The sequence below is a fragment of the Chelonoidis abingdonii genome, chromosome 14 (assembly GCF_003597395.2).
Source record: "Chelonoidis abingdonii isolate Lonesome George chromosome 14, CheloAbing_2.0, whole genome shotgun sequence".
In the NCBI taxonomy this organism is placed as follows: Eukaryota; Metazoa; Chordata; order Testudines; family Testudinidae; genus Chelonoidis; species Chelonoidis abingdonii.
Genome location: NC_133782.1, coordinates 20387471 through 20415345, shown reverse-complemented (window position 1 = coordinate 20415345; position 27875 = coordinate 20387471). Strand labels below are relative to the sequence as shown.

General features: G+C 48.0%; 1 protein-coding gene across 5 annotated transcripts; it reads right to left on the bottom strand.

Annotated features, from left to right (window-relative positions):
• Positions 1–545: 545 nt before the first annotated feature.
• Positions 546–27498, bottom strand: PABPC1L (poly(A) binding protein cytoplasmic 1 like). Of its 5 annotated transcripts, XM_032767305.2 has the most exons (15): positions 21953–23101; positions 20750–20943; positions 20042–20157; positions 18915–19054; positions 17459–17553; positions 16927–17064; positions 16215–16310; positions 15284–15550; positions 13344–13434; positions 12784–12912; positions 10097–10236; positions 7454–7547; positions 4932–5062; positions 1999–2089; positions 546–1010 (listed from the first exon to the last, which is right to left on the bottom strand). In XM_032767305.2, exons 1-14 carry the CDS (start codon positions 22143–22145, stop codon positions 2006–2008), a joined length of 1908 nt encoding a protein of 635 aa, XP_032623196.1. In that variant the 5' UTR covers positions 22146–23101; the 3' UTR covers positions 546–1010; positions 1999–2005. The 5 variants fall into 5 exon arrangements, with proteins under 5 accessions (XP_032623196.1, XP_074928389.1, XP_032623198.1 ...); XM_075072288.1 differs by lacking the exons at positions 546–1010; positions 1999–2089; positions 4932–5062; ... (1 more) ...; positions 10097–10236; positions 13344–13434 and adding an exon at positions 27411–27498 and having other exon boundaries at positions 12797–12912; positions 21953–22164; XM_032767307.2 differs by lacking the exons at positions 546–1010; positions 1999–2089; positions 4932–5062; ... (1 more) ...; positions 10097–10236; positions 13344–13434 and having other exon boundaries at positions 12797–12912.
• Positions 27499–27875: the final 377 nt, after the last annotated feature.

Genomic DNA, 27875 nt, shown 5'->3' with positions numbered 1-27875 from the left:
CCACATCTGTACATGGAACAGAGGTCTTCACGGAGCAGTACACAGTGACAAGCAGCTCCCTTTCCTGACTGCATGCAGCTAAGTCAGAACCAAGCAAAACAGTATTGATTTTATTTGCTCTCTGGGGCACGTCACTTTGCATTTATCAACACCAAGCTTCATTTGCCCATTCACCTAGCTTGGTTACATCTCTTTGAAGTTCCTCACAGTCCTCCCTGGTCTTGACTAACAGACAACTGTGTCATCTACAGATTTTGCTGCTTCATGGCTCCCCCCACTTTCCAAATCATTAAGATGATGCATTAAAACACTGGACCTACAACAGAGTCTTGGGGCAGCCTACTGTTAGCCTTTTGCCAGGATGAAAACTGACCATTCAGTCCTACTCTTTTGTCTCCTAGTCACTTTTCAGGAACATTATAGGCCTCTGACCCATCCATCCCTCCCTTATTGCTGAAGATCAGCCTTAGGTCTAATCACTTTTACCGCCATTTGTACAGAAGAAACCATTTCTTCTTGAAAGAAAGACAGTGACGAGCACATAGTGAGGGTGGATGTATCAGCTGTTTATGGTGTCAACCACAGGAACAAATATAACATTACAGAACCCAAAAGAAATTACTAAAAATGACAAGCTCTGATGATTTGTCATCTCATGGAACACTACAACTGAACCAATCGTGTCTCCCTCCTCACCACTCACAAGGAGAGGTGGTCATTCTACCACGTGCCCCCTTGTTAACATTTTCACTACCTGCTCTCAGCGTTGAGGATTGCCAGAAGAGAGCTCACATGGACAGTGTTACATAGATGCAGTTCATTTATGGGGAAAAATCATTTTGCAAAGTTTTTGATGCACAAAGAAAAAGTAACGCTGGGCTTTGAATGCAAGTCAGTGTCACTGTCTGTACACAGAAAAAATAAATAAATGCTTCCAATATATGTGGTGATGCATGTCAGGGTTGTAGTTGCTTTATCTTCTGAGCCAAGCATTCTTCACAGTCCCTCCTCTACAACAAATATACACTTTAGACATGTCAGACACAGAAGCGCAGTCTAAGTTAGCCTAGAGTTCACATACCAATACTGAACTTGAATTAAGTGACCAGTGAGAGCAAGGAAACTGCATGACCAAACTTTATCTTACAAAGGGGTGCCTAGAAGTTCTGCACATTTGTTTTCTTTTACCAAACAAGAAGGCTGGAAGCTTCTGCTGGAGTTGTACTAGGATAGGGCATGATCACTGCTAATGGATCCAGATTAGAGGCTCTAAGATTCTAGAAGGATAATAGGTTAAGCTAGTGGTTCTCAAACTGTGGGTCAGAACCCCTACGTGGGCCGAGACCCCATTTTAATGGGGTCACCAGGGTGGCATTCAACTTGCTGGGGCAAAAGCTGAAGCCTGAGACCCACCACGCAGGGCCAAAGCCCAAGGGCTTCAGCCCTCAGTGGTGGGGCTCAAGTTACAGCCGCTGGGGCTGAAGCTCTTGGGTGTTGGCTTTGTCCCTCCGCTCGAGGTGCTGGGGCTCGGGCAGGCTCTGGCTTCAGTCCCCGCTCCTGGGGTTGTGTAGTAATTTTTGCTGTCAGAACTGGGTCACGGAGCAAAGAAGTTTAAGAACCACTGGGTTAAGCTATTATGCAATCTCATGTAAAGGCATCAGGAATGATTGCATCCGATTCCATGAGGGCTACAAGAAAAGCCAGATGGAGGTGAAAAATAAACTAAAGTTGCCTCTCCAGATTTACATTGAAATTAACCGCTTAGCATTAATTTTTCTCTGGTACAATCAAGTTTTGGAAAATAGTAGGAGGCATTGGTTCATATAAAGGAATTAAGCTCGAAGTAAGGGTCCAACACACACACCCATTGCTTTCCCAAGTCCAATTTCACTGATTTTGACAAGACTTCTCTGGTGCTCACATTCCAGGCAGAAAGGGACCCTTCTCCACATTATACCCTGCCTTGAGACCAGCTTCTGCACAGCCTTCCACACCTACCTGGGTCTCATAGGAGAAATGTTGCAGCATTGCTGTTAAGCGATGATTCGGTAGCCTGGTGTGCTTGGAGCACTGCAACTGCTTCCTCGATCTCACAAAGCAAAGCACAAGGTGGAGAGAAGTTTAGTTGCTCTGACACCTGGAAGCTTCCTACACAGGTAACACTCAGGATACTCAAGGCTCCCAACTTGATCTTAGTATAGCTGTCCCTTCCAAGAGGCAAATTAGTTACCACATCTGCTATGTTTCATCAACATTGCATTTATGTTAGATTATTTTTATTTTAAAGTCTGATTCCCCACTGCCTGAAAACCCAGAAGTCACACTCAGACACCAAATGAGTCCTACTGTAGCCAGTTCTTAGGTCTATGTGGAGTTCTGCCTTCTGTAATAAGTTTAGGGGAGTCCCCCAACTATCTCGAGCACAACATGGACAGTCAATGGCAGTAGCTATCAGGACGTGTCCCCCATATCCTCCTGCTGATCTATTCAGCGGACAACAACCCACCTCCCTTTTCATACAGCTCTGCGCAGTTGGGTCACTTTGATGTCTTCTGAAGTGCCCGCTATTGGCCACTGAGAGACACTTTCTAAGTAGATGAACCAGCAGTCTGATCCTACCTGATAAAGCTCATGTTCCTTTTAAAAAAGGGAGATACAGATGAAAAATATTATTCTGTTGCTGGAGGCAGGATTACAGCCAATCTGTTCAGGACAGAGGTTTTGATAGGACCCAGTGGCCAAACATACACCAGATATGCAAAAAAAATATGAAAAATTTCACACAGGGACAGTATTTTACCAGCTCAAAATTCAGAATAAAGAGGTCACTGCTCAGACGGAACATGTCAGACAGGACTGGAGTTTGCAGCAGCCTCAGATTTAGCAGATTCATTTTCATGCTATCCAGCCTCCTTTATGGGCTCTCTCTTATGGGAGTGATACTACAGGACTGGAGAAAGCAAAAACATGTAGACCTGATGACCTACAGCTTCTAAAAAATGTAAAAGGAAATAGCTTAGAGCAGAATTTGCCTTCTGAGGGCATGTTGCCCAATGACTACAAGCAAAGTCGCCAGGATCTCGTATTATTACAGACTGACTGAATGGCTTGTGGCACTTCTTAGCACAATATATAATCACAGGATCTCTGGGAACTCAGCTCTGTGTGAACAAAATCCTATAAACCTGCTCTTGTGTCACCTTCATATGATCATGGACCTTGGAATCCAAGCTTTAAGCCAGCAAGAATGGTCTCATTTTCAGAAGAGGAGGCCTGGAGTTACTTCACTTGTTCAGGCAATATGCAAGCCCATAGTGTACCCGTCTCTATCTGATTTGTTCTATCCCTTTGCTTTCTGTGCTTTGCCAAGTAGCTGCCAGCCAACTGTCCACAAACAGGTTCCAGACACCCTCCAAATAACTGAGAACCACATGGTTCCTGCAAGGTTTTACATGTGAACAAAACAGTTGTACTTAGAGTATCAGACTAAAATGAATACAATGGAAGCTCCTTCCATCACATGTGCTGGGAAACTGAGGGTTTCAGGGGACGAATGTCCACATCACACAGCCAAAGCACAGTTTGGAATGGACACACTCACATCGGAGAGATTCCAAACTGGAATAGCAGGGGATGTTTGCAGGACTGAGATGCCATGGCCAAGCTGTGCGGGGGCGGGACCTAGTACAGCACCAATACATACTCTATCTGGCTGTAGCCAGTGCTGATATTTCCATAAAGCACTGGATTCACTCAAAACGCCCCAAACATTTAAGGACTGTGTATACTATACAGAGCCTGACCCCCCAACCCAGGATGAATTTGACATGGGTTTAGTGAAGGATTACAACATAAAAAATATGCTGAATAAGACCACCAAACATTCAGACAGAACAAGTCTCTGTCTTTGACTTCTGGATATCCCTGTGCTAGCTTCACTGTGGGACATCTCTTCAAAGCAAGTTGCATACTGCTCCAAGTCCCTTAACTCTCTCCAATCCCTCTAATATCTTCTGGTCTCAACTCTCCCAGGTTCTGGTTACACCCAGCCAGCGTCCTAATCTGACTCTCTCTCCCTACATGCACACTGACTGTTCTCAAAGCGGTCTAAGAATCCTGGACTTTCCTTATGGGAAAGAATCAGCCAAGCTATCATCCATTCTTGATCACTGAGTATTCTGTCTCTAACAAGAGGGATTTTTTTAAAAAGCCCTTCAGTTAATTGATTGCCAAACTTCACAGCTTTGTAAAGGCCAGCATGGCCATTACTCAGAAGGTTCCAAACATTTGTAGCCAGGAAGAAACATGGAGTGTGTCCAGGCTACCTTGATGTGCTAAGTTCCTAGAGCTAATTGGCAATCAGTTAATGAGAGGTACAAAATGCTCCTGTAGAGAGACACTGAAAGAACAAATCCTTGATTCTGCTTCTGCTGAAATCCTTATTTCTGCCTCTACTTCTGCAATATCTTCCCAATGTTTCTAGGACTCTGTTCTCTAAACTTCCAGGGCATTCAGAATGCTGAAATTTGTACTGTCTTGATCCAGAAAACTAGGACATTCCCTGCCTCAACTCCCACACCCACTGGCTTCCTGTCCATCTCCAAATGGATTTCAAAATTGGTCTCCTAGCTTCCGGAGAGCTGCTGGACTCTAGCCTGGCCTCTTCTCCCTCCACAGTTCTGGGGAGTGAGGGGAAGGGGGGGCACTGGCACTTGAGCTGCTTATTTTATCTGGAGCTGTATCTGCTTTTCATCTCTCCCCCTAAAACACTGCTGACCCATACCTCCCTGCCCCCATCTTCCTATCCCTACAGCCCCTCTGCACACATACATTCGTTAGCAGCTTTACTATTTGCAGCACCAGATTCTTTCCCTTTGTGACGTGCATTGCATTGGAAACATTCATTCTTTAGAATGTTGGCTACTTCCTACCTTGGAGTGGAGGGATTCTGGTGATTCCAGCATAAGCAGCAGCTCCGAGTTATCAATCTCTAGCAGCATTCCTGTGATCTTCCCAGCCAAGGAGGCATGCATGGCATGGATTAGGGGGTAAAGGCGTTCACCTGGTCACAACATCAAGGATAGCCTTACACATTATGGAAAAATCCAAGGCGACCTCAAACCATTTCGATTCAATATCCTCTCTCCAGTCCCCACACAGAATGAATCCCAGCTCTGATCTTCTCTCATCAGGATAGGAGGGGTACAGATCAAGATCACTGTTCACACACCAATGCTTTGCTGCAGAGATGTTTGCAGACACCCAGATACCATGTTCCAAGAAAGCTTCCAAGTCCCGCTGGGAGTGCAAATGCACAATCAGGGACCTTACCACTAGTTACATCTTTCTTGACATTGAACCATGGTGAGAGAATCTGGTGCTAAGATGAGGGGCCAGGAACAAAGACTTATACCAGGCAGGTGCTGCACAAGCTTCCCCCACACAGCTTTGCCGATACCCCTCAGTGCTGGGCACCACGCACAGCTTTGCCAATGCACCTCAGTCCCGAGCACAGCCATATGCCTCCCTGCAGCTGTTCCATTCCTGGGCCTCTCTTGAGCAGACAGAGAATATGCACAGATTGGGACCTGGATGATTTCAAGACTGACAGTGCGCCTGGTGGGTTTAAGAGAAAGCTGAACTTAAAGCCTGGTGAAGTTAGAGGGCTGATGCCCTGACTCACTGTGCCATTCGGCTTCCCAAGAAAAGAGTCAGACATGGCTGCCAGCCAGTCACAGTGTGCAAAATGGAAATGGTGGCAACACACAGCTGCTGAGACCTGTTCTACTTGTATGCTGATCGGGGCTGATTCTGGTTCCCAGCCTCTTGCTGCTTGAACAGGAGAAAAGCTGAGTGTAGCAGCATCTCCAGCTCTTCAATCCTGCTGTTTTGCATTAGCCCCCATAAATCTGAAAGCGTTGGATTAAAATGTTTCTAGCTCTGACAACAGGGTGATGCTTAGGAGACCGTGCATGGAAAAAAAGTTTGGAGGACTCTGGATATTAACAAGAGGCATAGTTGCTGCTTCTTTTACAGTCTGTCATTGAGACACGCAGGCCAGAGCCAGACTGCTAGAAAGGAACTATGTCAGCTTCTCTATCCTGCAAGAGCTGTGGTCACATCTGCAAATGGAAGTCGGTTTGGAACAAAGTTACTCAGGTGTCATAGTTACTAACAACTGTGAAGTGCCATCCACGGCTAAGTAATGTGTGAACAGCAACCAGTTTCACTGGCTCAAGAAAGGGAGAAAGGCAGCTTTACCAAGGTGCAGAGATACTAACCAATTACTAGAGGGAGGAGCCCTATGGAGCTCCTCCTCCAAGACTGCATGGAGCACTTGCACTGACTATTGGTAGTGTTTCTGGTTGGCATCCTTTCATCTGTGAGCGATGGTGGGAATTGGTAGTGTTTCTAATGCACTGAAAACAGGCCAAAAAAAGGTTGCAAAGGCCACATTTTGGTAGGGCCACAAAAATAACTTGAGTCACTAGCATTTCTCTGGTGGAACTAGAAATTAGTAATCAAGAAACACAGCATTGCAGCAGCGAGACCTTCCTGGACCCAAGGGCTCAGGCCAGCAGGCTTTCAACATGCTGTGGAGCGAACCCATGTCAGGGAGCAAGGCTGCTAGCTGAAACTGGATACCAGCAGCCACCTGTTGCAGTTGGGCTGTATTGAAAGTGCAGCAAGCATGGAGGAAGGGAGAATAGCACATTTCTGACCCACTGTGAAGGGTACTGGGAGAAGGGCAGTATGGAGCGTATTCAGAGTGTCTATTTCTAAGGGAGCTTGCTTGGAGTACCAGTCTAGTGATGGAGGAATGGGCTCGGCTCAATTCTTTATCTGGATGGCCCAAGTACCTACCCATGGAATCGACAGCCAGGCAAGTCTCTCTGTAGCTAAGCTCTTTATAGCCTAACAAAGATCCAGATGCAACATCTTTGCACAGCTTGTGGTCATGCACCAGCACCAGCTGCTCAGTCAGCGGGAAGGGCCAGACTCCATGTGAAACTGAACACTTTGGCAGAGCCTGATCGCCTACTGGAGACAGCCCCTATGAGGTAAGCAGCAGCAGTGAAGTGTCTCTTTGAAATTCAGGGGATCCTGAAACATTGTCACCTGACAGAGCGGAGCTCTCCTTCGTGTTCAGAGCTCACAGGCTTTCCTTTAGCCTGGCCCATCGCACCACTCCCACAGGTTATGGAACAAAGAACTACAAGCAAGAGCATCCCACAACACAGCCCAGATTTAACAAGAGTTTGTCTCCAAGGCAACAGAAACAATCACACAGGCTGTCGAAAACCCACAAGTGCCACATATGGGGCTCGGACGAAACCTTGGGTTTGACGACATGCAATGCACACACAATGCAGCAACAGAGCCAGCAACAGCTCCAGTAGGTTACTATCCTCCTTCTACCAGGGTGTAATGGAGCAGCTTCACCGGCACCTACCTAGCATTTGCTTCTGCTCCTGAGGGGGAGCTGCAGCGAGCATGGATGCAGTCAGAGGCTCCTGCCCATGAATATGAACAGCAGGTTCTCCAGCCTGAACAAAGTACAAGGGATAGAATCACTCAGAACGGCAGGAAGCAGCATCTGGATTAATCAAGGCACGCAAGTCATATTTTAGAAGCAAGGATTCAGGGAAGAAGGGCACGGTCTATTGGGAGGGCTTGGTAGTTACAGCTCCTTTTCATTTGGGGATCTCAATCATTAACCTTAACCCCTGTGAGGAAGGCAAGTCAGGGCTGGATTAAGGCAATCCAGGGCCTAGGCACATCAGGTGGCCTGGTCTCCACCTAAAATGTAGGTTGACTTAACTGTGTCACTCAGGGCTGAGAAAAATTTCACAGCAATGGAAACCCCCTTCCACGGGATGCAGGAGGCTTTATAGCTGTGCCACTGTAGCATAGTCATGGCCCGTGTCCCTGCCTAGAGAGGCAGGGCAGCAGCATGGGGCCCACTTATCAGCCCCTTCACTAGGAGTGGCAACAGAGGCCTGTTCTCCCCACCAAAAGGCAGGAGTGGCAGTGGGGGGAGGTTTGCTTACCCAACAGCAGCCCGGATATGTGTGTGTGGGTAGGGGGTTGTGCCTGCTGCCCTCTCCTGCCACACAGCTCTCAGCTGGAGTGGTGCTGGCAGTGCCCCTCAGAGCAGTGGGGTGTTCCATTGAAGTGCACTGGGGACTATTCACACCTCTGCGAGCTAGTGTGTAGGGAGCCTAAAGCAATGAGACTTCACTTGACTCAGGTTTTCAAGCTTTTATTCACAATCATGAGGCTAGAAAGTTAAATTTCAGCTTTAATTTAAAAAAATAAAATAAAAAATAGTGGTATAATCACACAACTCCAGCAGCTGAGTCCCTAAGCAGGAACCTGTAGTGCCTAGGCCTTAATCCAGCCCCAAGGCAAGTTACCCCCATTTTGCACATGAGAAGCCCCAGCTGCGCTGATTGTGAGCTGCCCAGGATCACACACGAATCAATGGCAGAGCCAGAAGTGGCCCCCAAGAGCCAGGAATCCCAGTCCCTGCCCTCATCACTAGAGCACAGCTCCGTTCAATCGCTGGCTTCCTTCAGGGCCACCCGCACCCAGGGGCTTCCAGACAGCATCTCTCTAAAAGGCACAAGAGACTTGTTTTTAACAATGCTGAAAGCCATTTGAGGAGTCCCATTTTCAGTACTAGAGGAAGAGCTTCCCCAGTCCCATAGGGGAGGAGATACTCAATTCCAGCTTTGCTACCAGTGTTAAGAAACAACTCTTCTAAGTGGCAATGGCCAGGCAGATAAAAGAGAGCAGAGGCATAATACAAAGAGAATCTGTACGCTTCAGGAGGGAGACTAAACTCAATCTCCTCTCCTCTCACTGGGGACTCCCGGTATCTGGGCTGGCCAGATTTGGCCCAGCTGATGGTCTCCACGGAGGGTGAAGGCTGCACCAAATGTATCAAATGGAGCAGACTACAGCACATAGATGAGGCATCCACACAAGGCACTAGACCCAGCATGCAATGCTCTGCATTGATCTGAGTGGTCTGGCTGGTAAAGTCAAGATGCAGCTCTGTGTGATTGGGTGCCTGCCACTCATCTACAGGCGGAACAGCCAGATAGCAGTGCTCAGCCGGCAATGCTTTAGCCACCCTGTCCTCTAACAGGACCACGCAAAGTAGAGCAACTCCCTAAAGGTTAGGGTTGCCAGCTGTCTAATCACACAAACCCAAACACCCTGGCCTTGCCCCTTCCTCGGGGTCCAGCCCATGCCCCGCCCCTTCTCAGAGGCCCATCCCACTAACTCTATCCCTTCTCTTTCAGCTGCTTGCTCTCTCCCACCCCTCACTCACTTTCACCTGGCTGGGGCAGAGGGCTGGGGTGCAAGCTTTGGCCGGGCAGCACTTCCGTTGGGCGGCTCCCAGTCGGAAGCACAGCAGGGCTAAGGCAGGCTCCCTGCCTGCCCTTGCCCCTCCCAGAAATGGCCGGGACATCCCTATGGCCCCTGGGGAGTGAAGGGGGACCAGGGTTGCTGCATGCTGCCCCTGCTTGCAGACACCGCCCCTGCAGCTCCCATTGACCACAGTTCCTGGCCACTGGGAGCTGCAAAAGCAGCACTCAGGCAGCACATGGAGACCCCTGCCCACTCCCAGGGGCTGCAGGGATGTACCAGCTGCTTCCGGGAGCGGTGCGGGGTCAGGGCAGGCAGGAAGCCTGCCTTTACCTGCTGTGCCTCTGGACTTTTAGTGGCCTAAAATCTTCTGATTTGGCTTCAGTATCCTCCAGGAGATAGAGCCCGATTCTGGGATACTCTCGGCGAAACCAGGAGAGGTGGTAGCCCTACCAGAGGTGTGAGTCCATCCTTCTTCCACCCCCACCAGAAACTCTAGCAGCAGCAGAGTTCTCATCAAATACAAATGGGAACACTAAAGGCCTTTCAGAACTTAGCCACCATCTTTGCCCTGCAGGGGCTCAGGAAACAGGCTATTTTTGGAATGGCCACAGTTCCGCATTCTATTCCTATTATCCCTCCTTGTGACTTTCTAGCAGATCGCTGGGCCCTACCCCAGCCTCAGCACCTCTAGGACAAAATCCTGTGAATGTGTTACCTGTTGTACCAGCATAGGTGCCACGCTTCCCATCGGCTGGATGTTCCTCACTGCTGAAGAGTACTTATACTGTGGCACGCCCCGCAGCAGGGATGGTGAGGTGGGTGCACGGGCACCAAGCGTCTGGGTCCCTATGTTGGCTGGAAGAAATATAGGAACATTAGCAAGGAAGAGACGTGCCAATAAGCGTCTGCACATGCTTTAACTCTACACCTGCAAAGAGCGTGAAAGCAGCATGCCAAGCAGGGCAGGCAAAATACACCCCCTCACATCTTCAAAGCAACATGTGGGTGCCATTCAAGTTAAAAAAGGCTACGTGTTCTCCTAGTGCAGGGTAATCAATCAGGGGGGTGGCAGGATGTCAAAGAATGGACCTATCTTTTTCATTCCCCACCCACAGATTGATGCCTCTCAGCATCAGCAGCTGAAGGGCAGCACCAGGCCCTAGTACCGAGGAGCTTGCCCCACGACTCCTGCTGCGAACAAATCAGCGAGGATGGCATGGTGCTCACTCACAGCAGGAGGACCAGACAGCATGCTGCCATTCAGACAGGAGCAGGAGGTTGCCCTCCTCCTGCTGCCTTCCTGACTCCACAAAAGGAAAGTATGGAAAAAGGACAAAGAAAACTGAGGAGAAACAATGATTGGCCTCTCCAACCTCCCCCCCCCCACCCCCCACACACGTGTGGGCTGTATCCATTTCACATGGATTGTGGGGCCACCAGAACTCCCACTTCACCATTTGGGAGCAGCATTACAGCTTCCTAGTGTACCCTGCTCCAAAAACTCACTGGGGAACGACTTTCCATTCCCCTCAGCTATCAGAAGCCCAGAACCCCGCCCACGAGAATGGACTCAACAAATGTCTCTGACACCAACTGCTTCACGTCGCCTGCTCATGTAAAGAACAGAAAAGACCGAGAGCCAAATACAGGAGCAAGTCTAAGTGCCACAAGGACGAGAGAGAGAATGAATTTAGGTCAGTGCAATTTATTCTCTTGCCTGGCACCTCCAGCCAGTAAAGTACATATCTTAAACAACCTCAGACTTGTACCTCTTACCAACATGCAGCTTCTGCCTCACCCCCTTTAAACAACACCTAGAATTTGGCCAACTAAGTCTGAATGTGAGACTGACCTGGTGTTACTTTCATACTAAGGAGCCAGAAATGCAGAGAGTAGCAAGGAAAGCAACTAAGTCCTATATACACATCACCTCCGAATCTGGCCCTCAGATTCTGCTGTTGAACCTGCTCAAACTCTCCACCACCACTTCACTTATGTTGGTGAAAAGTGCCTGACAAGCCACTGAGTCTCTCTTATAGGTATCCTTTGACTTGGATACCCAGCACAAGAGGCCAAGACAGTCAAACCTCATTCCCCAATCTTGCAGAAGCAAGAGCTGCATGTCAGTAGGTGAGCCCAGAGGGGATGAACTAGATGCAGTCACGGGCAGGCACTCATTGCTCAGAGGAAACCCTGAGAGCAACAGCCAAATCAAATCGAAAGGCACAAGATAAGCATGGAGCAGTTTCAGACCATTCATCCCAGTCAGCCTCTACTATAAGCACTGGCAATTTCTATTTTACTTAGAATCTCAAAACCTTTGTTGTTGTTTAACTGGAGCCATTAAAAAACCACTTCCTTTGTCCAGGGAATCCCTTTAAATCGGTTTTTGCCTGGAGAACACACTGTGCCTGAATGTTAAATCTAGGACTGTGGTCATTACTACTGAACAGCACATGGTGGAACCAGTCAGGATCAGGGTCCTTTTGTGCTAGGCACCAACCCGAAGACAACAACATTCCCTGGGAACTAAAAACCCATGCACTCCTAGTGCTGTCTGAGGCCTTGTCTGCACTACACATGAAAGTCTTTCTAAGCTACGCAATTTGAGTTATGTGAATAGCGTAACTCAAGTCAACATAGCTTACATCTACTTACTGCGGGGTCCTACTACTACTCCCTTGACTCTTCTCAATCCGGCGGAGTACAGGAGTCAACAGGAGAGCCATCAGTGGTCAATTTAGCAGGTCTTCACTAGACCGCTAAAATCAACTGTCGATCCTCCGGTAAGTGTAGACATGCCCCAAGTCCCGTGAGTCCATTGGGGACACGGCACACTACACCATTTTACTGCAAGCTTTTGGGGTGAGTTTTTACCTACACTCCAACTTCTAAGGGAGAGAAGGCAAGATTTTCAAAATCCTCCTTCCCGCCACCATTAATAGGCTCAGTAGAACCCAATTTCTATTTCATTTTTATAATGTTGACAGGTAATATCAATGTTTACTGGGAAAGATTTACATTTCCACAGGTACAGGAAATTATTTAATGAGAGTAGATGCTGAGATTCAAAAAGTTAAGTTTGTCACATTGTCAACATCACGCCAAACTAGACAAAGTCAGTAGCAGGAAAGCAAATTCTAGTAAGTTCTCAAGCAGCATTTTTCTAATTTTGCCTATCTGCAAATTTTGATCATCAGTAGTGGAAATATTTCTGTCAGTTTGTGTGAGTACTTGAAATCGACAAAAATCGAATCCTCCCAAGCCTGCCCATGAACAACTGCACAAGCCAACCCTTCCTCCAAAAGGCACAGAGAGAGAGAGACAGAAACAAGACGGTGGCCAATGCCCTCCTGGACACTGTTCACTAGATACTTCTAACCCACTGCCTCCTTGACTTACCCACTCTCTGGGCATGCGGTGGCACTCGGGGCACCTGGGTAGATGCCTGTCTCATGGTGCTGATGTTGGATAGCAGGCGCCTGGGTGGAGCTGCAGCCCTCAGGATTGGAGTAGCCGCATGGTAGGCTGCTGTAACGATTGAACACGTTGTAAATTTCCCGATGGCGAAGGCGCAGAAGGAAATGTCTGTGCTGGGACGTGAGCCCGAACAGGCAGTGTTTACCGGTAGGGTGAGAGAATGAAAGGTTTGACACGCAGACAAGAGGGGAGGCCTTTTCTCTTACTCGGTGCAATGCAGGCAGCTTTGCCTCCCAAAACTTACTGCCTGCAGGTGACCCACTAGCCAACCGCTTCCCCCTAGCTGCATGGTTTGTGCTGCTTTTAGAGAGCATTCAGTCCTAAACTACCCCAGCACCAGAAGGAAAAAAAAAAAAAAAAAAAACACCACATACCAAGCTGCGCAGAGCAGACACAAAAGCACACTGTCGCTCCCCTCCACCACACACAGACTGCCTGTCACAGGGAGTCAGAGGAGGCTCAGCAGATTTAGACTCACTCACAGGGAGGCCTGGAGGGCTGTGTGCTCCACCGAGGAGCAGGACGGACTGGGGCAACTGGGCTAGGACTGTAGAAAGTAGCTCTGGTTTGTGGCTATGAAAGGAGCAGAATACAGAGTGTCTCACTCGCCAGTGTGAGTCAGTTAGCACAACCCTGCAGCAGCAGCAACAGAAACCATAACTCGGGAACCGCAGACATGGCTGGATGAACGGATTGAAGCAGAGCTCAACAGATCCCTTCATGAAATTGACAGCAGCATGAGTCAAACACTTCCGTAAGTGACCGACATGCCTACAGACCCAGGACCCATTAATGCCCAGTCTGGAGGCTAGAGAAATGTTAGTACTCAGGTAAGGAGGCCAGTCAGGGCTAGGATCCTGAGGGATTGGAGTCATTAGTAACTTCTGGCACAATGATAAAGGGGGAAAGCCCCAGATGGCAAGTCTGGTAAAATCTCTAGAGGGAATCATAGCTCTGGGGTTAAAAGCAGAGGATAGGCCTGTGATAATTCAGATATTTAAACACCGAGCATCTCAGTAATCTCTCTATAATGCCAATCACCCCAATGCATTCTAGGCATTTATACCACATGCACTGCCATGTCCTGAAGTGTTTTACAGGCCCATTTCCTGCTGCTTCCCTTCCTGTTGCCTGTACACCTTCCAAGTGTCCCATTCCTCTGCTCTTCCCACTAACCTCTGCACCTTCTATGCCACCCCAACACATCAGCTCGCACCCTCTCATCTAACGCACAAGCCCCCTCTCCATGTGCCTATGCCTGCATCGCACTTCTTCTGTGAGGCCTTTCAACCATAATCCATTCGGTATGCCACTCGCAGGAAGCTCACTTGAATCTCACTGTCTGTACAAAGTGGCCAAGATTTTTTAAAAATGGGTGCCCAACATTATGGATCCGGGTGCCTCTTTAGGTACCCAGCTATGTGGCCTGATTTTCAGAAGTGTTGAGAAGGCAGCACGGTGTGTTCCTGCACTTCTGGGGAACACAAATAAACAAACAGTCCATTCATTTAAGGGTCTACACACGGACTTAAGAGCCAGCTTTAGGCACCCCGTTTTGAAAATTTTGCCTATAGTGTTTACACACTGTACTATGTACACCAGTTAGACTGTAAGCTCTTGGGGGGCAGAGACTCTTCAATGTCAGCAGTGCTGGGCACGCTGACAGTGCTCAACCAACACCACAAGCATGCAGGGCAGACTAGAGTCAGGTGAAGTGTGGCACATTAGCCCATCTGTCCATCGGGTAAGCAGACAGATGATCAGGACAGATTCTAATGGTAACCAATTCTGCATCAGCTTAGTGTGTCGTGGGGTGGAAGGATGGAGGGGCTGAGTGGGATTTGATAGCTTTCAACTACCTGAAAGGAAGTTCCAAAGAGGACAGATCTAGACTGTTCTCAGTGGTAGCAGATGACACAACAAGGAGCAATGGTCTCAAGTTGCAGTGGGGGAGGTTTAGGTTGGATATTAGGAAAAGCTTTTTCACTAGGAGGGTGGTGATGCACTGGAATGTGTTACCTAGGGAGGTGGTGGAATCTCCTTCCTTAGAGGTTTTTAAAGTGAGGCTTGAAAAAGCCCTGGCTGGGACGATTTAGTTGGGGATTGGTCCTGCTTTGAGGAGGGGACCTCTTGAGGTCCCTTCAAACCCTGATATTCTGTGAGTGCTTGGAACAGAGCAGCACTCAGAATGACACCTGTAGCTCTGACATCCTTAGAATGAATCTTTGGTTTGTTATCTTTAGGGTCCCAAAACAAGCTATTTGGTTCAATTATTCTCAGTACTGGAGGTGCTGAAGTGCCAAAGAATCAAATACACTGTGCCCCTGCCCCCCACGATGGTGAGTCTGGCCCCAGGCACGCTCCTCAGACTCCATATTGGTCTGCTGAGAAGCCCCTCCCAGAGGAGTGGATGGGGCCTCACCTGTGGGATGGCAGGCAAGAAGTACCCTGTGGGTGCCTGGAAGGAGCCAAGGAGAGGGCCAGGCAGGGCCCTCATGGTGGCCAGTCTCTGCATATACTGGTTGGTGAGAATCGCTTTTCTTTCCTCCTTTCTTTGAGCGAGGGCAACATACAAAGGCTTGGTGCTGACGATCCGTCCGTTCATTTCCGTCACGGCCTTGGTAGCCTCTTCTGGGGAGGAAAAACATACAAACCCAAACCCTTTGCTGTGTCCACCCTCTGTCATCACCTAAAATTAGATTAGAACACAACAAAGTCCACTGAATGCCAGGCACTCCATCCGCATATCACACAGAGCTGTCATCACAGGTGGGGAACATGAGCAGGGAGGGAAACAGTGGACAGCAGCCAGCCTCCGGACTCAGAGGCAACCAGCACTGTGGCCCGAGGCTGCGTGGGACTGATTTATTTCAAGCAAGATTGGAGGCAGGAGCCCTGGGTGCAGCCATCATACAGTGCAAGTCACATATATAAATCAAGGGTGATTTTTTCTAAGTGTCTATTTCTAGGCATCTACTCCCAGCTGACTTCAAAACACAACAGCTCTAGCAGCAGCCCAGCATGCTGTCACATGTGGGTGAGGCAGGGGACATAACAGCTGGATTCCTGACCCGAGTTCCCCAGGCTAGCAGGGGCTGTGAGCACTGCAGAGGCAGCAGATAAATCATTAATACTGCTGTGGAGACTATTTGCATAATCTGAAAAGCTATAGGCCAAAATGCAAGCCAGTCACAATTCAAGTGCCAGGGATTGAGGCTTACGCAGGTCCAAAGTCTAGGACTCGCTGTGTTCAGCACCAGTGCCCCATAAAGCACCGCCACACCGAGATCAGTGACTGTTTAGGATCTAATGCCTTGTGAATTAGACTCCCCATGGTAGCCCAGTTCTCTTACCTTTGCACTAGTAATGGTACCATATGGAGAGAACTCCTTTCTCAGCCGCTCATCATCAATACCATCATCCAGGTTCTTCACATATAAATTCACCCCCTAAGAACAGATAGGGCTATAACTAGATTTCCTCCAAAGAGGACAGCAAGCCTCGCACAATTCAGGATGGCTACAGAAGGCCCACAATAAACGTTCCATTAGGAACTTGTCCTGCTGTGTCTTACTGACAACTTCCCAGAAGACCGTATTTCCAACCTACTCTACTAATACAAATACTCCTTTTTTTCTGGGAATGAAAGAATGTGGCAGATACAGTGAAGTCACTTACTTGCCGTGGGGGTTTAGGACTACACTGGTTTTACACACTCCTCACTTGTAGGTGTCGCCTATAAGAACACACCCCAGAGGACTGTGTAACGCAGGGAACTGGGCTGGCTCCTTTAAGAATCCAGTGCCACAAATGCAGACGTATGAAATCCCAGCATGCCGGGCAACCAAGGAGGCTCATTTCTCTGATAGAGATGCTAGCTGCCATTGGGATTTTCAACAGTGCTCACTCAGCAATGGCCATGCCTTTGTATCTGGAATGCCTGAAAGCTTCCCTTTGAGACTAGGAGGCTCAGCAGAGACATCCCATGCTGTTACTCCATCTGGTGACCATTCCAGAGAGCAAACAGGCATGTGGCATAAGGCACCTCCACTTCTTTCCCATTACCTGGTATCTGCTCACTCTCTCCTGTTTGATCTGTTCAAATTTACGCTTCAGTTCACTCTGACGCTCCATCCTCTTCTGAGCTCGGCCAACGAACACCATCCGGCCATTGATCTGCTTCCCATTCATGTCTGCCACAGCCTGCCAGGAGATGATCCCAAGTCTAAGCACAAAGAGAAACCACAGCCCCAGCACCCTCCTAGTCCCCCTTTGTGTAGGCTTTATTTCTCCCCATTACTATTAGAGATTTTTCAAAATAAAAAAAGGTATAAAAGCAGCTTTGCTTCCAAGTTTGGATTACAGGGCTTCCCTTTGCATAGGATGACTGCCCAGACAGACTCACTGGCCATGCAAACACTCATCATTAACAAGAAGCTACAGGAATTGGAAGTTATGGAATCTTTCACACTAACAGATTGGTTAGTTGCATTTCAACAGCTGGCACCAATCTGCCCCTGCTCATGAGAATAAAGGCCCAGCCAGGCTTCTAAATGTCACAGACTCAATTAAATATATAAAGCAAAGACCCTCTTGCCTTCTGGGCTTCTTCGTGCTTCTCAAAGTTGACAAACCCAAACCCTTTTGAGCGACCAGTGTCATCCATCATAACTCTGACACTCAGCGTTTTCCCTGCAAACAAGAGAGTGCAGTGCCTGAGAACAACCTGGAGCGGAAAGATATTGTCCACCAAGATCTCTGCTCAGAGCTTGAGGAAACACCCCTGCCCCTCCCCGCATCTCCTGCTTTGGTTAATGATCACAAAGACTTTGTTAGAGGTCAGGCCAGTGCTGCGTGATGTGGGGGAAGTGGCAGCAGTACAAGGAGCTCCACATGTTGGGGTGACTCCAAAAATACACTGGTGCAGAATGGGGGCAATGACGAGTGTCTATTGCAGTGTGGACAGTCCCCTGTCCGCTAAGGCATCCCGGCTAACAAGTGACACAATGCTGGTAGCAGGTAAATAAATACAGGCACCCCGACTCACTAGCTTGCTCTCTACAAGCCCTCACCACTAACAAAGTTCCTACAGGAGCTATACAGCCAGATGAGTCATGACCCAAGGTATCTACTGGTTTGCACAGCAGACTTGGGCTCTATTCCTGATGCCCAAGGTTACACAGGAAGTCACAAGGTCTGGTGCCTTAGTTTCCTTATCTACAAAACTGAGATAAACATCCCCATCTACCTTACTGTGAGGAATCTAGTCACAGAAACGCAGCCTTTGAGAAACACAGATGAAAGGCACTACAGCAATGTTAGATTATTTAGTATTTCTCAAGCACCAACAGTGTGCTCAGGGCTTAACAACAAACAGACCTTGTTCTAAGAACTTAGGAGACAGTGGCAACCCACTAGGAGACCCAGAGGAAAAAAGCAAAAAGGTTATTCTAAACTCAGACTAGTAATTTAAAGGACATTTACCTTTCTGTAACTGGCTTCCATGCTCAGGCACAGCTTTGAGAAGTTCTACTCACCCACTTGCCTGGGAAGGGCAATTGTTTGTGGTTTGTTTTGAAAAGCAAGTAAGCCATCAGTCATCCTCCATTATCATGGTCAAGAGTAGATAAGTGATTAAATTAATGACAGTTCTGCAAAGCTGCACTAGATGACTGCAGTCATTTGGGATGACTGGCGAGGTCCTCAGCTGGGTTTGTTCTTGGATAAGTGTTACCACTAAAACTATTACACCTCTACCCCAATATAATGTGACCAGATATAACATGAATTCGGATATAACAGGGTAAAGCAGTGCTCCGGGGGGCAGGGCTGCGCACTCTGGAGGATCAAAGCAAGTTCGATATAACGCGGTTTCACCTATAACGCGGTAAGATTTTTTGGCTCCTGAGGACAACGTTATATCGGGGTAGAAGTGTATATAAATGAGAGGAGGTCTAACTCACTCAGGCTCTTTCCCTTGTACATACTCCTTGGTCCCACAGCCTCCAATTCACCATCCACTGTGCAGATTTTGCTACAGAAAAGCTACTCACCAAACTTGGAGAATATTTCCCGCAGTCTGTCATCATCCATATCATCCCCAAAGTTCTTGATATAGACATTGGTGAATTCCATCACCCGTGCCCCAAATTCTGCCTCCCGCTCTCTACGAGATTTAAAATGGCCGACAAAGCTGCAGAAAGTAAACGAAGGAACATGAATCCTCACCATACCTCCATTGGCCAGGGGGGAAAAAATATGGGAGACCACTGGTCAGTAGAGTCACTCCTAACGGTGACTGTCGCTTTATCACTAGTAACTGTGTATTTTTGCATCTCAGCAACCTGAGCAGATCTTACTTGCACACTCCCCCTATCCCCACAAACACCGGCTACTGTTACATAAGATTAATGCTGCACTAGTACCCAGAGGCCCTAGCCAGTCCAGGGCCTCCCTTTGCTGGGGTCTGTACAGACACAGAACAGATGGTTTCTGCTCCAAGGAGTGTATTATCTAAGAGCCATCCCATACCAGACATTGCTGAGGGATCTCACCGGATCAAGCAGATCCTAAAGGAATTCAATTATTTGCCCTCTCTCCCTCCTAGATGGTGTACGGTCTGCCCCTCCTCCCTGCAGTGCCAGCTCCACCCTTATCCCAGCTCCCTGCCCTTGCATCCCAGCTGGGCAGTAGTGGCAATACACAGGCAGCGATCTAGAGCTCACTAGATCCAAGAGTGCTGAGGTCTTTCACAGGAGAGGAGGGGAAGGGAGGACTGGAGAAGGCTAAAGCCTCTTTCTTCCACATTATCTTAAACTGAATTCTTAGGGAGTCAGGGACCAGTACAGAGCTATGGACATCTGCAGTGCTGCATCACCAACATGATGTACACCTGCTCGTGCCTGGACTAGGGATTTGTTCCCTCCGTGCCAACAGTTCTCAGCCTCCATACTGCAACCCTACCAGGATCAACAGCATCACTCCAAAGCCCAGTGAAAAAAGGGCAGAAACAGTATAGGCCCTAACAGGGAGCGTGTTTGCCCAGTGAGCAGTGCTGATTATGCACCACACTGAGCAAATACCGATAACCAAGAGTTTAGTTACTATACAAAGGCCACATTGAGAGAGGGCTATTGAAGGGAGAAGCAGCACAAAATGAGGATCCCCCCATCCCACTTACACCTTGCGGTCATTGAGCAGCATCCCATTCATGGTGTCAATGGCCCGATTTGCTGCCTCATGAGTCTCAAAGTGAACGAAGCCATAACCACGGGATCCGTTCTCATCACAAACCACCTGCCAAGAGAAAGGCAGAGTCAGACACTGAAGAGCCCTGAAAAACAGAGGGCAGACCTCCCCATGCCCCACCCAGGCAGACGTCCCTAGCAGCTACCCATGCCAAACCCAAGTCCCATCGCCAAGGAACATTCAGCCTCATTGGCATCTGCTTTTCATCACGCTACAATACCTAGAATCCCATGCTCATGACATGCTGTCACGTGGTGGTGGTGGGAGAGGGGGGTAAGAGTATAGGTCAAACTCAGCTCCCAGGGTTGACAGAAGCTGGAAATACCATTGAAGAAACGTGCTGAGCCCCTGAGATAGGAAGTGGTCTGCACTGCTCTCAGGAGATCCCTCCTAGCTGAGTCAGAGTGCATCAGCTCTGAAGCGAGTTGCATTCAGCCTCCTTTGCCAGCGGAAATAAGATAGCAGCGCTCCTCCCCAAAACCCCTTTAAGTCTCCTATTCACTTAATGGATGAAAATTTAAAGAAAACCACACAAAGCGATGCAAAGAGTATTCAGATCTCAACTGGTTTGATAACCCTGGTAACAAAGTGCAGGCAAGTCCCAGGATAAATCTTGTTCTTGCAGCGAAAACATACGTACCTTGCAAGAAAGGATATTCCCAAAGGCTGAGAACGTATCATACAAGGCTTTGTTGTCAATGGAGTCGTCCAGATTCTTGATGAATACGTTCCCAACCCCTGATTTCCTGAGGCCAGGGTCTCGCTGGGACCACATGATTCGAATGGGCCGACCTTTGATCACTTCAAAATTCATGGTGTCCAAGGCCCTCTCAGCTGGCAGGAAACACGCACATTTGTTATGAACAAGTGAAGACAATTACAAGGAGAGAAGAATTGTGACACGGCCTGATATTTCACCTACTGTAACATTGGGTGTCTGCACAAACAGATTGTTACAAGGAGCAGGGTAGTGTTATTTTCTAGCCTCACTGTTGAGAAAAAGACCCCATTAAATCACAACCAGCTCCTAGGCTGCCTCTCTATCTTGCAAGCCACATTCCAAGCCACAGTAGACACACCAGATAGTCCTCTAGTAACATGTACAAAGGAGGAGTCAGGCGATGGGCTCTGTTCATGTAGCCACCCAAAGCTCATCTACAGGAATCTAAGAATCCTTTTGCCCATTAGCACTGAAGAAAACTCCCCATTTGTCATGCACAGTAAAATGGAACAACTTTAAACCTGGCTGCCCATGTTGTTTCAGCTTTGAGCAATAGATGATTTCAGTCTCCAGTGCTACTGACCTGGCACCCTTCACCCCCTGTAACCTCATTCCAAAAATCAAAAGGTGTCTTAGAAGTTCCACCATTTGCTTCAGAATCATCTTAGTTAAAATGAGAACAAATCCCCGCCTAGCAGTTCTGATGCTAGAAAATGAGAATCCCATACAGTTTGTCACTGTCATGAACACATACATGGCAATACTGCTTTCCCCTGCTCTGCTCTCAGAGGAGGACAAATCAAGTCAAATGTACCTTTGAGCATTTGGAGGAAGGGTATTCATGCACGTTGACTTTTTCATCTGGGTAGAAAACTCAACTTTAGGGCCCCTGGTGTCTCCCCTCCCACCCTCTATCTAGGCGCACACACGTGATTAGACACTCAGATACCATGCTGACTGGCACCACATAAGAACCCAGCACAGATTTAGACTAGAACCAAGTGAAAACATAGCATTAAGTCAGTATTTATTTTGAACCTGACAGCCTTAACATGACCCCTCACACCCCATCCCAAACTACAGATTTAAACTTTCCAGAGGTAAAGTTTTTATCAGGCTTACCATCAGCGGGCTGCTGAAAATTTATGTAGGCATAACCGAGCGATCGACGTGTGGCAACATCCCGACAAACTCTGATGGACATGATCGGTCCAGCTGGTGAGAACTTCTCATACAGCATGGCTTCAGTCACATCTGGGTGAAGATCTCCCACATACAAAGAAGCTAATGGATATCCAGGGCCACTAGCGTTCATGGCTGCCCACAAAGCTTAACTTTAAAGTGAAGCAAGACCTAGTTACTTACTGTGGCACAGAGAATATTTTTGTGCCCATATAATAGAATATGGATTTTGGTCACATGCAGCAACCACCAATTAAAGTCTCAGCCCAAATCCCCAGTTGCCTAGAAAGAAGTTGGTTGCAGTGCAGAGAATAGAATCCAGAATCCCTAAGTTCCCCCTAGTAACACATCAGGACTGAATTACCCTCCAGGTATACCACAGACCCAGTATTTTCAATAATGCTTTGCTCTCATTTATAATGTAAAGCTTGAATGGTTTATGTATATTACCAGAACTCTGTTCCCCAGCTCGAGCAAGCTATACAGACAATAGGATACTCAGCTGGGGTGTTGTTCATTATTTTAAGAGATGCCAAATGGAATTTCATTCCACAGTGAGCAAAACAACCCAATAGATTTGTATTCTAATCCCTTATACTGTGTTAGTTTTCTTCCCCTGTTCTTCAGGCAGAAAAGCAAATCCAAGGACCATGGAGGGCATTTTCTGTAATAGAGGTTTCCTATGAAGGTGTTACCGTTCATTGTATGACATCATAGCTTTCAGTATCACTGTATATTGTACTGTTCCAGGATGACATCACACTGCAAGATTCAATGTTGCTGAAGCAGAGTGCATTGGGAGCCATTGTGTATGTTTTGTCATAGATCTAGAAGGATACAGGACAGACATACACGCTGTAGAAGTTGGAGACTGGCAAATGGCCTCTTAAGGAAAGGCTAAAATAGTTGGGGGGGGGAATTTAGGGGAGTAGGGCAAAATGACAGAGCCTATACTACCCAGCCCCTCACTTCAGAGGACTGAGGCCCACACAAAACTATTCCATGTACCACTCAAACACTAGCAAAAATGAAACAAAGGCTTTCAGGCAGAATATCAAAGAAAAATAACGGACTGAAATAAAAGGCTGATGTAACCAATGTTTCTAGGCATGGTACAACCACCATTTGCTCTGGTACCATGGACCAGTGAAGTGAGAACAAGGTGCCAGGAGAGATTATCCGTTCCAAGAATCACTGCACCTCCAACCTACCACATAACCTATTCTTATCAAGAATTCTGGAATCGGATATCTGGGGGGCATGTCTTCGGTTGCATGGTTAACCTGGGCTCTTATGCAGGTTTTAACCACCCCAACCAGACACACAGAAAAAACTTCTGACGTGGGTTTTCAATGTCTTAAACCCAAGCTAGCTCTGCTCTAACTCTGGCTGGAACATATCTACTTTGCAGTGAGAATGCAGAACCACCACCCCCCGCCCCACCCCCACCACACACAAAGCACTGGAATGCTGATAATCCTCCAAACCCCTTCCCACAGTTCTCCCTGAAGAACAGAGTTCTTCTGCAATTGGCAACTGACTGGGAAAGAATCATAGAGAATCTCAGCACAAAGAACCACTGGATATATCCCCAGATACACACAGACAAGTGCAGAAACGGTGAGGATGCAGTAATGCAGCTAGGGCTTTGCAGTGGGGGTGATCATTCCTGGGTTAGGTTAACCCAGGCACTGCTCACCTGAGTTGAACTGTGCAGTGAAGTCAGACCTCTAGAGCAGGAGTAGTCAGTAGGCGGACTGCGGGCCAAATCCAGACCGTCAGACGCTTTTGAACAGACTGTGAAATCTTTTTATTTACTTCTTATGGTTTTTTTTTTTTTTTCCTCTCTGAAGTCTGGATCTTGACTATACCTTGATCAAGAAATTTGGACCTTGATAAAAAAAATAACTGATTACCCCTGTTCTAGAGGTAAACCATGTGCTAGTGGCAGAATTTTCTTGGTAGCACTTCCAGGCCCCTAGGATTCACTCTCTGCAGAAGTACTAACCTAGCAACTTCCAGAGTTGCAAGATATAGGCCTTTGCCCAAGTTTTCCCAACTGATTAAATCCTGATTGACCAGTAAAGATGCAAGCAGGGAAGAGTCCTGTTGGTTTTTGGGTGATCAGACAGCTAATGTGAAAAATCGGGATGGGGGGAGGGGAGTAATAGGAACCTATATAAGAAAAAGACCCAAAAATCAGGACATCTCGTCACCCTAGTTGGTTTCTCTCACTGGAGATTTTTAAGGTCTCCACTTAAATGTTTCAAGGATCCTTAGATAACACAGTGATGGGTGCCAAATCAATGTTTGAAATAAATATATATTATTAATATTAGTACAGCACATGATTATTGTATGTTAAATACTTCAAAAATCATCTACCAGCTTTGAGTCACAGCCAAATGCTGATCTCTGGAGAACTTTGCATCAGCTCTCAAACTCTCAGTGCGACATACCAAGAGATTCTAACTTCTGAAGTAACTGAAAAGCATCTCCCATGGCCCTCATGCAAATATTTTCACCCCCACAGGCTCAGGAAAGAGGTGTTAACAACCCTCTACAGCTAGTGGGAAGGCTGCTGTTTTGTAACGCCTTTAGTCACCACACTTGGGCCAATGGCAGGAGCTTCTTCGTCTGTGTGGACAAATCTGGATAAAGCTGGAAATGTGGCATAAACAAGACTACTAAAACAAATAAATCAATATACTGGGAAGAGCGGGGGCGGGGGGGCAGAGAAAAACTAGGCAATGAGAGAGCAAGTTGCCTTTTCAAATCCATCCCATTTTGCCCGAGGATGCTATGAATAAATAGGCCAACAGTTCTGAGCTATGAAAAGTCACATAGTCAAATGTCATCTTGCCTTGTGTGTGCAGCCAGCAGTAAAAGTGCAGCCCATCAACAACTAAGCTAAAGATGCTGGAGATGGGGTTCCGACTCCAACAAATAACAGAGCCCACATCAAGACCACCCTGAAAGCTCAGGCAATCAAGAAAGAAACTTCACCAGGGAATAGACTAAAATTCAGCCCATGATATCAGTCAGGTCACAGCAGAAAGAAACCTGGTCCCCATGTGTTCAGAAGTGGTCCATAGTAAGAGAGAGTAGACTGAGACTAGAACATGTAAGAATTCTGGAATCCTAGTCTCCAGAAATGGTCCAAGCCCTCACTGCCCCAGAAAGTTGAAGTTCACTCTGGCCTTGCCTATCCACTGACCAGTGTAAGTCCCTGGTTGTCCTCTTCCCTCAACACCCAGTAAGAGAAATCTTGGAAATATGGTTCTGTCTCCTTTAGCAGGGAGGTAAAAGGAATTTCCCCAGCACTTCTCTGGTTCTTTTGGTCTATGAATCTCAAAGCACTTTAGAAACATTAGTTATGTCTCATAACACCATTTCTGTGGTAGGAAAGCATTATCACTTGAGGAAAACCTCAGGGAAATTACATGCCCATGACCACAGAGCAAGTCAGTGGCATAACTGGGAATAGGACCCTTAAGTGCCGATTTCTAGTGCTAATGTTCCAACCACTGAACACTTCCTCTCCGATGGAGAAACGCCTAACATAAATTGCACTCTCCCTGAACAGTGGGGCAAAAAGAGTGTGTCACCAAGGGAAGAGTTCAAAGCCACATTACCAATCTGGAGCTTTTCCAGTAGAGAATTGGGCAGAGCCCAGCCAAGGAGCAGTGTGTGGAGGGAAGAATCTAACCCTGAGTGTTCTGCAAAGCTAGGATTTACTTCTTGACAACGGTCTGCATTGCACTCTCATTCCATGTCTGCATGGCAAAGGAGATTCGTAGGACTGGGGCTCCCAAAGCCAGTTTGCATAAGTTCTGAACATCAAGGGCCCATCCGAGCCATTTGTGTTCTCTCCCCCTCAAATCATTCTTGCAGGAGACTGGTCACTAGCTTTGTGGTTTCATAGCTTAGATACCTATGTTCACATGCACCTAGACAACCTCCATTTTGGAGAGAGGAATATCTACCATCTCTGTCTACACTCGAGTCTTCATTTACTTCAGTGTTTGTACCATTTTCTTTAGCATGGCTTCTTTCCAGGGGATTTTCTCCTTTCTGAAGGATCTGCACGCAAACAGAGCTAAATGGAAACTTTATCACATTTGATTGTTGATGTGTTGGAGAATATGAGATTTTGGGTTTTCAATATTATAAAGTGAGTTTAAATTTCACGGCTTAAGGCAAGTCCAAGGAATTAGAAAATGAGGTTAAGCCTGGTGTTCTATGATACTACAACCTTGCAAAGCCCCTTTCCTCAATACACCAACCCACCACAGGACCCATAAGCATCGCAGGATCTGCATGCTTTCAAGTTCAAATTTTACACCATGTGCCTTCAGTGGAATCGCATGAGGTATGAATCATCATAATATGTGCCCCACAGTACTTAAAAGGGGAGACTGTCCAAGTCACAAAGGGCAGTTTGATACACAACTTCCATTGACTTTCAGTAACAACAGTGCCAAACTTCCCCTAAAATCCTGTGTTAATTTCAAGGTTTTATTATTTAATATTTGTGACCGAACAGAATTGTCAAGGCATGTTCCTGATTGCTCAGTAGAGTCAAAAGCCATTAGCTTGTCTGAGAAAAATCTCAGATCCCAGGGACACAGCAGGGACTTTTAATAACTTGGTTCCCCACCTGCAGAATTTGCTTTCCATTTCTGTGCTGCTCATTCCATTAGTCTATCTCAGCATTTATACCAATTAAATCTCCATTTGCTGTTACTCTCAAAAGCAGGTGAGATTCTGATGCATTTAAATGAGTTTTTCTGCCAAGTGACTTTTCTGGGTAAGGCACAGCAGTAAACCATTTCGGTATTTGGTAAAAGCCTTTTAGGGAGGGAGGAATACCCCTCCTCACCCCACCGCTTCTGCTGAAAATGCGCCACCCACTGCATCAGGTTGGCTGGTTTCAGCATCCAAGATTCCACTAGAAACATGCCTAAAATCAATCCCTCCACTTGTCCACAAAGCCCACACCCCTTTCATAGCGCGACAGCCCTGGTAGCCGGCATTTAAGAACTCCCCACAGCCCTAGGGAGTGTGCAGGGCGGGGGAGCATTGTGCAGCTTGTAACAACGGAATCAAGGGAAGGCCGAAAGCTCTCATTAGACCCCCCGCTCGCTAAGCCGCATGAGCCCCCTGGGGCAGCTGAGCGGGCTGACCCCCGACCAGCCAGGAGCCCTGGCACACCCCGGAACCGCAGCTCCACCCCCTCGCTGCCTGCTTCGCCCGCGGGCACAGCCCCGTGCAGCTCCACGCGGCCCGCGGGCACGCAGGGCTGGGCGGACGCTGCGCGGGGACAGGAGCCAGTGCAGTGGGGCTCACCCCCCCCGGGCTATGGGGCCCCCTCCTCCCGCCCGGCGCCCGCACTCACACGTGGCCGTCACGCTCTCAGACCCAGCCGCTCCGGTGGAGGCGGCGGCTACCAGAGGCGAGCGAAGCTCTCAGGGCTCCCCGGGCCCCGCCCCTTCTCCTTGCGGGGCCGGCGGCCACTCCCCCAGCTGGCAGCGGAGCCAGCTGCAAATGGTACGTGGTGGTGGGCCCGGGGCCTTCTCGCTCTACGGCCTCCCTGCCAGCTCATTGGCCCTCCTCGGCCCAGGGCCCGGCTAAACCCTGCGCCGGGCCAGCCACTCCCTTCCCATTCAGCTGCTGCGCACGCTCGAACCCACCCCAGCTCCGGCTAGTCTCCAATCCTAGCCTGGCGGGCCAAGCCCCAGGCTGGTTTAAAGCACTCGGAGCAGGGGGCCGGGGGCTCGAAGAACCACCGTTCAGGAGGGCTTCTGATCCAGCACTATGGTGACAGGCATCCTATGACCCCAGTCGGAGAAGGGTAATCTTG